Source organism: Sinocyclocheilus anshuiensis, unplaced genomic scaffold (assembly GCF_001515605.1).
Source record: "Sinocyclocheilus anshuiensis isolate Anshui unplaced genomic scaffold, SAMN03320099.WGS_v1.1 scaffold1875, whole genome shotgun sequence".
In the NCBI taxonomy this organism is placed as follows: Eukaryota; Metazoa; Chordata; class Actinopteri; order Cypriniformes; family Cyprinidae; genus Sinocyclocheilus; species Sinocyclocheilus anshuiensis.
This window is the reverse complement of record NW_015549774.1, coordinates 319,070-332,530: the sequence shown is the minus strand read 5'-3', so window position 1 is coordinate 332,530 and position 13,461 is coordinate 319,070. Positions and strand designations below refer to the sequence as shown.

Sequence of the window (13,461 nt, the reverse complement as noted above, 5' to 3'; positions counted from 1 at the left end):
GAGTGAGTGAGTGAGTGAGTGAGTGAGTGAGTGAGTGAGTGAGTGAGTGAGTGAGTGAGTGAGTGAGTGAGTGAGTGAGTGAGTGAGTGAGTGAGTGAGTGAGTGAGTGAGTGAGTGAGTGAGTGAGTGAGTGAGTGAGTGAGTGAGTGAGTGAGTGAGTGAGTGAGTGAGTGAGTGAGTGAGAGAGTGAGAGAGTGAGAGAGTGAATGAGTGAGTGAGTGAGTGTGTGAGTGTGTGTGTGAGTGTGTGTGTGTGCGCGCGCCAGTGTTGGGGAAAGTTACTTTTAAAAGTAATGCATTACAATATTGCGTTACTCCATGAAAAACTAACTTATTGTGTTACTTACACTCTTAAAAATAAAGGTGCTTCACGATGCCATAGAAGAACCTTTTTGTCTAAATGGCTCCATAAAGAACCTTTAACATCTGAAGAACCTTTCTGTTTCACAAAAGCTTCTTTGTGGCGAAAGAAGGTTCTTCAGATTATAAAAAGGTAAGAAAGAGATGGTTCTTTAAAGAACCTTTGACTAAATGGTTCTTTGTGGAACCAAAAAGGGTTCTTCTATGGCATCGCTTGAAGAACCTTTTGAAGCACCTTTATTTTTAAGAGTGTAGTTGCTTTTTATGGATAGTAATGCATTGTTACTTTTGTGTTACATTTTGTCACTGTTTTGTGAAAAAGTAACCACTTTTGTTACTTTTTGTGTACACCACATTCAAGTCATATTTCACCTCAGAATAATAATTAAAAAATAAAATAAAGTACCATAACATTTTGCACATGGGTTGTTATAGCTAACTAAAACAATTTGAAAAACATTGTCGTTACTAAAAATAAACATTAACTGAAAATAAATTAATTAAAAAAACTTTAACTTATTTTATTTCAGCTAGCTGCCAAGGAAACATTTCTCAATTTCATTTAGTTTAACTTGTACTAAATGTACAAAATTAACTAAAACTTAAATAAAAATGAATTAAAACTATATAGACATTTTTTTTTAAACCAGAAGCTATTTATTTATTTATTTATTCTATTTTATCTATCTATTTATGTTTATTTTCACTTGAGTTTCAGTTGACTGAAATAACTAAAACTAAAAGTGAAATTGTGTGTGTGTGTGTGTGTGTGTGCCAGTGTTTGAAAAAGTTACGTTTAAAGTTATTAATATTGCGTTGCTCCATAATAAAGTAACTATTTGTGTTACGTAGTTACTTTTTATGGAAAAAGTAATGCATTGTTACCTGTGTTACTGTTTTGTGAAAAAGTAACCACTTTTGTTACTTTTTGTTACTTTTTGTAAAATAGCACTGATTGTGGCATTATTTACATGACATTTAGCCCATGATATTTCTCATTTGCAGTGATGTTTGAACTGGATGTGTTTTTGAGAGATTTATTCTAGACTCGTATGTATTGATAAGTGTGTGTTTATGTGTTTATGTGTGTGTGTGTTTATGTGTGTGTGTGTGGTGTTTTATTGTCCTCTGGATGCCGTGTACTCGCTTGCGTCCGTGTTGCCCGTGCGTCTGCTCTTGACGGCGATGAAGGAAGTGACCCGTACCTGGAAGGTTCTGGGCGGAGTCACACAAGCAGGAAGGAAGTACAAAGACGGTCTGTTTGTGATGATCGCGGTGGGCTGGGCTAAAGGTACGGCGCGACTAATTACGTTCATCCATCCACGTTCATTTTTTCCAGTCAGATATCGAGCGGGATGTGACAGTATTCTTGGCTTGGCATTTCAGTGTTTAAAAGCTCAAGGTTATTTCATCACACTCATTATTAAAACCCATGATGCATTTCACCCCGCTGTCCTTCAATTACAGCGAGAAACGCTTTGAAATATCAAGAGGTCGAGGTGACTAATTACAATCGCCGCTGAAATGATAAAAGTTTAAGAGCCAAAACACATCAGCGAGCGACTCGTGCATCATCCTGAGAGTTATTGACGGAGTTATTATCGATAGCGGATGCTATCTCTGATCTCCAGACGTGATTGTGTGTCTGCAGGAGCCGGTGGAGGACTCTTGAGTAACTTTGAGCAGCTGGTTCGAGGCGTCTGGAAACCAGAAACCAACGAACTCCTGAAGATGTCATAGTAAGAGTCTTAAATATTCCAGATATACGACACAAGATCATTTCTGAAATGGTCACAGACATTGAAGTCAAGGAACACCACATTCAGGTCGTATTTCACCTCATAATAATAAAATTAAATAATATAAGTATCGGACAATTTTGTGCATGGGTTGTTATAGCTAACTAAAACAATTAAAAACGTTGTTACGTGAACTAAAATAAGCATTAACTGAAATAAATTATAAAAAAAACTTTAAATTAATAGCTTTTATTCCTGCTAGTTGCCAAGGAAACATTTTTTAATTTAATTTAGTTTAACTTGTAGTAAATGAAATAAAAATGAATTAAAACTATATAGACATATTTACAAAAAAACAGAAGCTATTTATTTATTCTATTTAATCTATCTATTTATATTTATTTTCACTTGAGTTTCAGTTGACTGAAATAACAAACTAAAAGTGAAAGTTATTAAAAGAATATATATGTTTAAAAAAAATCACAAAACTAATAAAAATTATTGTTGTGATAACTTGTTGTTTTTATCATTTTGATTTAAAAATTGTTTATATGTATGTATAATTAACACATTTGTTTCAGTAAATTAAAAAACAAAAAATACAGACCTATAAAAGAAAATAAAAAAAACTAATAAAAATTAGAGTTTTAGTAATTTTGTGATTTTTTTTATTTTAAATGTCTGTATATTTTTTTTTATAAAAATGAAAACTGAAAACTTTTTAAATATATTTTTATTAAATAATTTAATTTATTATTTTGGATTTGAAACATTAATTTTTTTAAATACATTTTTATTTCAGTTTTAGCTTTGCTTAATTTAATCAAGTTAAACTCAATGAAAATGAAAGATGTTGCTTTGACAATTTTAGTTAAAGTTTTAGAATTTTTTTTCCCTAAAATTTAAAATGATATCTGAACATATAAAATCCCTCAGACAGCAGCTTTTCTTTCTGAATGTCTGAACATCATTTCAGATCTGCAGGATCTTTTCTCTTCTCTACTGTTGCTGTTCTTCATCAGATATTTTGAGTGATTTCAGTGTCTAAAAGACATTCATGAGACAAAGTGCTCATGTTTGAGGACGCTCATTGTGTTAATGAGCTCATCTGAACTCATAAATGAGATGAAAGCATCACGGATGAGCTGTTTTTGTCCAGATTTGATGGCGGTGTTTGTCTGCAGAAGCTGAGTCTCTTTCTCTCAGAATAATAGCGTTTGCTCCCAGAATGCCGCAGGTAGAATAATTGGCTTCTGTATTGATTTCTTGGAGACACTTGTTGTCATGTTTTTGTGCGAGTGGCATTTGAAAGGGTTTGTGTGGAAGAACGCAGGAGAGTAAGCGTTATGTACTGGAAACAGAGATACATAACATAGTATAAGTAATAACAGATAAAGGATAGTGTCAATAAGTAACAAACAAAGAATAGTAAATGCAACAAAAATACACAGAACGAAAATACTCAAGAGAGAATTATAGCTGGTAGTATAGGATGAGTAGAGTGTCTAAACATGTTATGACTGATAGTATTGGGTAAACAAGTAGGTTTTGAGTTGTGATTTAAATACAGAGAGTGAGGTTATTGTTCTTAGTGCCAGTGGTAGTTCCATAGTTTAGGTGCAATTATGGAAAATGACCTGCCACCCATTGAAGATAGATGAAATCTAGGTACAGTAAGAAGTTCACACCCTGTAGATCGAAGTGATCGAGGCGGAACGTAAGGAGACAGTAGATCAGAGAGATAAGGAGGAGCAAGGCCATTGAGTGATTTAAAAGTAAGCAGAAGAATGAGATAATACAGGGAGCCAATGGAGTTTAAATAAGATAGGGGTAATATGAGCAGATGGTTTAGTATGGGTTAATATTCTTGCAGCAGAATTTTGAATATATTGTAAACGAGAGATAGAGTGCAATGGTAATCCGGCAAAAAGAGCATTACAGTAGTCGAGGCGTGATGTAATAAAAGCATGCACTAATGATTCAGCATCTTTTGGAGAAACATAGGATCGAAGTTGGGCTAAACAGCGAAGCTGGAAAAATGCAGCTTTGGACAGTTTACTAATGTAAACATCCAGAGTCAGTGAAGGATCAAGAGTAATGCCTAAAAATTATGTACTGGAGATACACAACATAGTATAAGTAATAACAGAAAAAGGATAATGTCAATAAGTAACAAACAAAGAATAGTAAATGCAACAAAAATACACAGAACGAAAATACTCAGAGAGAATTACAGCTGGTAGTATAGGATGAGGAGAGTGTCTAACGAACATGTTATGACTGATAGTATTGGGTAAACAAGTAGGTTTTGAGTTGTGATTTAAATACAGAGAGTGAGGTTATTGTTCTTAGTGCCAGTGGTAGTTCCATAGTTTAGGTGCAATTATTTGGACAGTTTACTAATGTAAACATCCAGAGTCAGTGAAGGATCAAGAGTAATGCCTAAATTTCTGACAGTAGCAGATGGAAAAATTGTTGAAACTGGGAGCATTTACTATATTTTTTGTTAGTGAAGGGGGCCAGTAATTCAAATTTCTGTTTTGTTCAAATTCAAACTGAGAAAATTAGAATTTAGCCAGGCCTTTAGCTCATTGACACGGGTAGATAGTGATGTGGTCTGGTGAATAGAATCTGGTCTGCATGCAGTGTGTATCTGAATATCATTAGCATAACAGTGATAATGAAAACCATGACGACGGATAATATGTCCAAGAGGCATGATGTAAGTAATGAATAGTAATGGCCCAAGAACAGAGCCCTGGGGAACACCCTGACTGAGTAAAGTAGTGGGAGATTTATAATTATGCATAGTGATGTTGTATTGTCTATCAGTGAGATAGGAAGAGAACCAGGATAGTGCAGCACCTGAGACACCTATCTCTGAAATGCGGGAGAGTAATATCTTGTGATAGATCAAATGCTGAGCTGAGCTCGAGCAGCAGGAGAATGGAGAGATTACCTGAGTCACCCGAGAGTAACAAATCGTTGACAACCTTAACTAAAGTGCTGTGATGAGAGCTGAAAACCAGATTGAAATGCATCGAACTGATGGCTGAGAGCTAGAAAAGACTGTAGCTGATTGGCAACAACTTTTTCCATAATTTTCGAAATAAATGGTAGATTGGAGATTGGACGATAGTTGGTGAAATCAGCTGGGTCCAGGTTTGGTTTTTTAAGAACAGGAGTAACAGAAGCAGTTTTCAGTGAAATTGGAAACAGTGGCAGAGATAAAGGACATATTTACTAAGTGTGAGACAGGAGCAGAAATGACAGAAGTACAGTGTTTCAGAAGGAATGTGGGCGCAGGATCTAGCTGGCATGTGGAAGAATTAGAGTTCTGTATTATTTCAGCAATTAAGGTTGGAGTTGTCAAGGTAAAATTATTTAACAGTTGAATAGATTGAGCTTGCTCACAAATAGAAGTGGTTGGTTCAGTGCCAAGAGGCCCACATAGAGCGTCCAGTTTTATTTGAAAGTGGCGCAAGAAAGAGCCACACAAATCATCACATTCATATTGACTGAGACTATGGCTAGGTGGCTGGACTAATTTATTAACCATGTTAAACAGTGTTTGTGGCCTATTGTTAGCTTTTTTGATGATGTCGGAAATATAGGAAGAGCGTGCTGCCTTTAAGGCAGTTTTATAATGCCTAATATATTCTGAAAATATATGAAAATGGACAGTCAGGCCAGTTTTTCTAAAAAGGCGTTCAAGCTGTCTGCCTTTTGCCTTCATAGCACGGAGCTCAGCATTATACCAGGGAGAGGTGTGGGACAAAGCAACAGACCTAGTCCTAATTGGAGCATGCTCATCTAAAACATCAACAATAACAGAATGATATAGGTCAGATATCACATATGGACAGGTGAATTTGAAAACATCAGAAATAGTAGAGGAAGCAACTGAAGCAGCAGAAGTATTTACATTGATAGCATTGATTTTGCGATAAGAAATGGTAGTATTACCAGCACATTTAGTAGGATGTATTAACGTAAAGTCAAAAGTGATAAGCTTATGATCAGAGATAGGAATAGCATGACTACTGATGGAGATGTTATTCACACCAGACGTACAAACTAAGTCAAGTGTATGACCACGAGTGTGGGTTGGGAAATTAGCATTCTGGGTAAGATTAAAGCAGTCCAGGACAGTCTGATTTTTATGCCAAAAATCATTAGGATATTAAGTAAAGATCATGTTCCATTAAGATATTTTGTAAATTTCCTACCGTAAATATATCAAAACTTAATACTTGATTAGTAATATGCATTGCTAAGAACTTCATTTGAACAACTTTAAAGGCGATTTTCTCAGTATTTAGATTTTTTTTGCACCCTCAGATTCCAGATTTTCAAATATTGTCCTATCCTAACAAACCATACATCAATGGAAAGCTTATTTCTTTGCTTATGATGCATAAATCTCAATTTCAAAAAATTGACCCCTATGACTGGTTTTGTGCTCCAGGGTCACATATGATCGATAAATGTTCAATAAACACTGTAAAAATATTTCTGCCCATAAACATTTTTTAATTTTTTATTATTTTGAATTTAATTTATTAGTTGAAAGAGTGACTCATAAAATCAAGTAGAAATGACAAAAGCAATTATTGTGAGAGTTAAATGGATTCAAACAAATGATGAAGACACGTTTACAGTGGATAGCAATTTATTATTAATAATAATCACACTATACAATTCTTCCACTAAGTAATATTAGAAGGTTTATGGTTGCAGAGTGACGTTAAACGTGACACATTTCTATAGAATGTGCATCTCAGTCGTGTGTTAATTGTCTGTTTTACATTGTAGAGTCAGAGCAGTTATATTTAACTTTCCTCGTTTAACCTTTGACCTCTGTGTGTGTGTGTCTGTGTGTGCGTGTCTGTGTCTGTGTCTGTGTGTCCTATCTGGTGGCAGAAAATGCCAGTTTTAACGTAGCAGTCTATGCAAGCCACGGAATAAAAAAGGAAATTGAGTATAATTTCAAAATTCTGATTTTTTTTCTTTAAATTCCGAGATTATATCTGGTAATTCTGGTAAGAAAAATCAACTCGTCATTCTCTTTTTTTCCCCTCGGCTCAGAATCATGCGTTTATAATCCCACACTTCTGGCTTTTTTATCCTCAGAATTGACAAACTCGCAATTGTTGAGTTGAATTAAGTTATAAAGTTCGAACTAGGAGATATAAACTTGCATTTGCAGGAAAAAAAAGTCAGAATTGTGAGATAAAATAGGTAAATGTTATGTAAAATGTTATAGGTTTAAATAATATTTCATGCTTTAACTGTAGGGCTAATACAATATGTCCCCTATGTGAATATTATAGAGACCTATTGTTTAAATCTAATTTATGCTTTAAAGTAGGGTAATCATAGCAGGTTTCATCCGTAGTCTGTCCGTGTAAACGTCTGCGTTTAGCTTCAAATGGCATCGACAGTATTATATAAAAATTATTTGCATTCTGATTCTGACATCCAAAGGCACAACAATAAATTTTTTCTCTTATTCCATGGTTTTTACCTCGTTTCCATCCACTTGCTCCCAGTGTTTTTCTGCCACCACTATGCGCGCGCAGCTGCAAGTGACGTAACTGTGACGTCTACTCCAAATTGGTCTATATATACAATAAAAAAAACACTTATTATACATGAATACCCAAAACTACACATGGCAAATTAATAAAAATGGTAATAAACTATATAGCACTTTTATAGTTCTCCATTTTGTAGATGTTGTGCTTTACAAACAAGTACAAACAGATATAAGTTAAACAGACATAGGGGGTCTGAATACTTTCCGTACCCACTGTATATATATATATATATACGCAACTTGATCTTGACCTCCTTATGACAAAACAGTCAAACCTTCTGACATTTAATGCAAAATAGAATTAGAAATGCAAAATAACTGCATTTATAAGAGAACGCCACTCACTGAAGTAAACATGCAGTGTATCCAGGTCACAAATTATTGTAAGTGTACAGTGAAACGCCATGATAGTGTGTTTATTTACTGATAAACAAATATTAGCTGTGATTTCACGATTGGAAACCAGGCAAAGAGAGGTTTGATTGACCGGAGTGTGGTGTTTGAATCTGCTGGCATTCGTTTGACTGAATTTAACGAACGAGCTGCTAAAGCTCATCAAAGTGAGTGGTGTTGCTCTCGTCTCTCTCCATCCTCTTTTGCCCTTCAGTGTGATCCACGCCGCTTCGCGCTCTTACACGGCTCTCGCGCTTTTTGCATCATTTTCATGTAATTGCATCATTCTGCTTCAAAAAGAGTGAAGTTTTTGAACGAGAATGACAGTAAATCTGGAGTTCTTCAGTCTTATCTCAGCGCTTCTCTCCTTCAGCTTTCTGTTTGACTCATTAGTATAACTGAGGATTATACTTTCAGTCCTTTCAGATGTGCGTTCATCTTTGACTCTATTTTTGAGAAACTCAGGGTTTCTGCCAGTCTTAGTGCACCCTCCCACCAATTAAAAGGCCTTAAATCAGTGTCTTAAATTCATAAACCCATGGCATTAATTGTTGCATACACTGCCAAAAAAAAAAAAAGTATTTGTGTCTTGCTTTCCAGTACAAACATCTAAACCTCCTTTAATCAAGATACATTTACTGGAGATGCAAAATGAAGATGTAAGATATAAAGTTCAACTTCGAACTGCGTCCTCTAGGGGTCGCTATGGGGAAACCTAGAGGATGTACAGTGAAACGCCATGATAGTGTGTTTATTTACTGATAAACAAATATTAGCTGTGATTTCACGATTGGAAACCAGGCAAAGAGAGGTTTGATTGACCGGAGTGTGGTGTTTGAATCTGCTGGCATTCGTTTGACTGAATTTAACGAACGAGCTGCTAAAGCTCATCAAAGTGAGTGGTGTTGCTCTCGTCTCTCTCCATCCTCTTTTGCCCTTCAGTGTGATCCACGCCGCTTCGCGCTCTTACACGGCTCTCGCGCTTTTTGCATCATTTTCATGTAATTGCATCATTCTGCTTCAAAAAGAGTGAAGTTTTTGAACGAGAATGACAGTAAATCTGGAGTTCTTCAGTCTTATCTCAGCGCTTCTCTCCTTCAGCTTTCTGTTTGACTCATTAGTATAACTGAGGATTATACTTTCAGTCCTTTCAGATGTGCGTTCATCTTTGACTCTATTTTTGAGAAACTCAGGGTTTCTGCCAGTCTTAGTGCACCCTCCCACCAATTAAAAGGCCTTAAATCAGTGTCTTAAATTCATAAACCCATGGCATTAATTGTTGCATACACTGCCAAAAAAAAAAAAAGTATTTGTGTCTTGCTTTCCAGTACAAACATCTAAACCTCCTTTAATCAAGATACATTTACTGGAGATGCAAAATGAAGATGTAAGATATAAAGTTCAACTTCGAACTGCGTCCTCTAGGGGTCGCTATGGCGACCCCTAGAGGACGCAGTGTCTCGTTCCCTACTCAGGGAACCATGGTTACATAAGTAACCTGAGACGTTTGATTAGAAGAAGAACAAATATCTGCCAATGGGAATTGAAAACTTAATTGGATTTTTCTTGGAGCCCATTGGCAGATATTTGTCCTTTTTTAATCATAAATTCACTTAGTTTATCATAGACTCATAGAAATTTTAGGCATTTGCACTGAAAAACAAGACTTTTATGCGGTGTGATCAGTAAAAGTTATTTTGATATTCTACAGTAGTTAAGCTATTTTTGTGTGCAAAACGTATTGGAGAGCTGTTGTAAGTTGTGAGTTTTGACACAACATATCTCGTTTTCTGCTCATTTCTGAGAACATATTGACGTATTGTGTTTAACCCTTGTGCTTCACTTAAAAAAAGTTACACATAGGTCCATAGTGGACAAAAATGTCAAAAAACTGTCATAAAAATTTGAAGCTTGGGAGCACAGAGTTAAGTTTGGTCTCATTTTAAAGAAGACCCATGGCAGATTATTGTTGAAGTAAAAAAAGTTTAAAAAGTTGAACCAAAAAAAAGTTCTAGATGTTTAGGTTTATGAAAATGATTTATGAACGATGTTTTATATAAAATATATATTTTATGAAACATGTTGAACTCTATACCTGCTAGAAAATCAAAGCCATAAATCTAAACAAGTTGTATTCCAAATTTGAGGTTGATATCTAAAAAAATGAGCTTTCAGTAAGATTTTGTTTGGGCGTAAGTACCAAATTTTCCGCATTAGATGCCAGCAAAACTCCGCTGGTGCACACAGTGGTTGGATTTGTGATTTGCAGTAGAGTTTTTCTCTCTCAAATATTACAAGAACACACACGCACACACACACAATTTTTTTTATTTTTATGACACACATACAGTGCATTTGGCAATAACACAGGCAAAATGATCAAAAAAACAAAACTGAAAAGGACAAAAATGTCCAAAAGGTCGCACAAGGGTTAATCCTCAAACTTTCTTAAGAAGTCTTCCGTCTGTTGTTTCAGACGCGGATGATGTTGTTGGGTTCGTCGTCGTATCCGTTCTCAGCGGTGGAGTCTCTGGTCTACAAGACTCTGTTTGTTCGACCTTTGACCTTTTCACCTCTGACCGACTCTTCCCCGATCCGCAACAAACCCAACGGATCGGCCTCCGACGAACCGGACCAAACCAACCCCCAAGACGCAGAAAACACCAAAAAGACGGACTGAGTCGTGACGGAGAACAGAAGACCGACGGTTTTATTAGCTTATCTACACGTTTCCTGCTGATGAGGTTTCTTTTTATCTTGATATCTGATTATGTACATATTTGCTCGATTCACAGAGAATTCTATTCTTTTCTATCCTGTGGTGGTGAGGATAGTATATTTTAATAATATTTATAATGCATTTATGAATGCAATCACTGAAAGTTGAACGCTGAAACCTGTTTAAGATGTTTTCAGTGCTGAAATGATTGAATATAATTCACTTGCTCTGACTCGTCTGTCTTCAGTTTGTTGTGTTTGTGAAAACATGCAATGTTTCCTCTACAGTGAATGGGTGCCGTCAGAATGAGAGTCCAAACAGCTGATAAAAACATCACAATAATCCACAAGTTTAGACAGACAAAAGCTTCTGTTTTGGCTTGTAAACGCTGCTTGATCTGTGCAGATTTCTCTCCTGATTCACACCAATGCACTTTTTCACTGGAGGAAGCGTTATTATGGATTATGGACTCTATGTATTTTAGTTAAAAAGGTCTTAATGCTGGGTTAGTTTCAGCTTTTGTCTTCTCCAGATGCTAACTGATGGACTGGAGTGCTGTGGATTACTTGTGGATTATTGTGATGTTTTTATCAGCTGTTTGGACTCTCATTCTGACGGCACCCATTCACTGCAGAGCATCCATTGCTGAGACACTGATGTAATGCTACATTTCTCCAAACCTGATGAAGAAACAAACTCATTTAAATCTAGAATGGCCTAAGGTTGAGCACAATTTCACTTTTCTTGTGAACTGTTCCTTTAAGCTCCATGTACATCTGTGACAGGCTGCCAAAAAATTATTTTCACTTGAATGGTTAAAAAAAATATATATATATTTTTCCAACACAATTCACACAGACAAGGTTAGTACGTGATTCTGTCTCATTAGTCTATTAAAACTGATTAATGACAAGTTATTATAATCCACAGCATGTAAAAGATGATGTAGCTATATAGAGTTAAAGTTGAAACGACAACAAAGAAGATTCTAAAGTGTGAAACGCCGCACTGTTTAATCGCTCGTTATATCGAATGGCACATTCTGCAGAAACTGAATTGGTGTTTTATTGTAGCTGTATGATTTATGTAATGGAATATGACTCTATGGAATATTCATTCCAGGCAGCAGGAAGAGATTTTCATAATCATGCTTTAGGTTTGTTAACGAGCGATCAACAGAACATAATCTCATTTACTGGTGTGAGGGGCAATCAACATCTCAATTATTCCCGCCTAATATCACCAACGGTTTCCAAATGGCCCGCGGCGGGAAATAACTCTGCCAAGAATGTGCGCGCGCTGCTGTTGCCGTGCCAACAGCATTCTGACGGAGAGCGCGGGAAATTTCCTTCCGCTGTCCTTTGTGATGTCATCATGAACGCTAATAACAACACGCTGCTCATACTGTGTGTGCTGTGCACATTAAGAGCATTTTTACAGATTGATTGTTAACATCTTTATGACATTTTATTTGATTAGACACAAAATTAGACTTTAGAATTAGACTGAAAAGGCGAAAATAGCCATATGTATTTCTGGGATGATACCTGTTTAATAACTACTGCACACAGTTTTAAATACTTTTTAAGGCAAGACACCAAAGGTAAATAGGTAATAAAAAATTATTTATTTATTTATTTATTTTTAAAAAATTAAACTTTTCCTGAATACAGAATTCGGGGGAAAAAAATTAAATTTTTTAACATTTTTAATTAAATTTTTTTTAATTTTTTTTATGAAATTAAATTTTTTTTATTAAATCTGTAATAAAAAAAAATAAATTCCCGAATACAGAAATGGAATTCATAGTTGATTGATTAGGCAATTGCAAAAAAAAAATTTATAATAAAATAAAATAAATACATTAAATGAAAATAAAAAATTTGCAAATGAGGCACTCTCTTATAAAATATGCATTAATTTGCGAACATTTCCAAAACAGAAATCTGAACATCAGATAAAACCAGGTTCATAATTCACAAAGGTTTTTCCAGAGGCAATTTTGGATTCCTCTTATCACTCCATAAATCAAAAAATTCTGTCAACAAAACAAACATATTTGCACCATGTGTTAAGGAATAAAGCGTCATATAAATCAGTGTGAATGATGTACAGTATGAACAACCCCTCAGTAAAAGCCTTCTGAATATAGAAAGAAATAGACCTGTAAAGTTTGGTGTAACTATAAGAAAAAGATATGGATTGGAATTGAAATCTACAGATGCAAGTAGATAAAGTGCAATAGAATAAACACATACTATAAATGTTTATTTTGCTTTTTTTTTTTTTTTTTAGAAAATCCAGATCCCAAAATCTGAAAACTGACGAGTGCATGAAAACATGTTTTTGCCTGTAGTGTCTCGTCTTAAAGAAATGGGTCTGCGGTATATTGTGCAGTGAATCCATCCTGTTGTGTTAGTGATGACATCACACACACACACACATACTCGTGCTCTTTGTGATGTCATCAGATTGACTCTGTGTTTCAGTGAAGCGTGTGTGTGTGTGTGTGTGTGTTCTGAATGAAGCCGAGCTGCAGCATCATGTGACGTCCACTAGGGGTCCCGCTGTGTGTGAGGGGCCGGCAAGGGACCGCCTCGCTCTCAGCGGAGCCGCAGCCGATTGGTGACACCGAGTGGTACGTCCCAAACA

General features: G+C 35.7%; 1 protein-coding gene across 1 annotated transcript in view; it reads left to right on the top strand.

Moving 5' to 3' along the window:
* Positions 1-11,076, top strand: part of LOC107660848 (trimeric intracellular cation channel type B) — a 22,909-nt gene extending 11,833 nt beyond the window's left edge. The window contains exons 4-7 of the mRNA XM_016450272.1: positions 1,466-1,650; positions 2,011-2,098; positions 2,901-2,910; positions 10,567-11,076. Coding sequence (XP_016305758.1) covers positions 1,466-1,650; positions 2,011-2,098; positions 2,901-2,910; positions 10,567-10,770 — 487 coding nt within the window. The 3' untranslated portion in view covers positions 10,771-11,076. The remainder of the gene's footprint in view (positions 1-1,465; positions 1,651-2,010; positions 2,099-2,900; positions 2,911-10,566) is intronic.
* Positions 11,077-13,461: the final 2,385 nt, after the last annotated feature.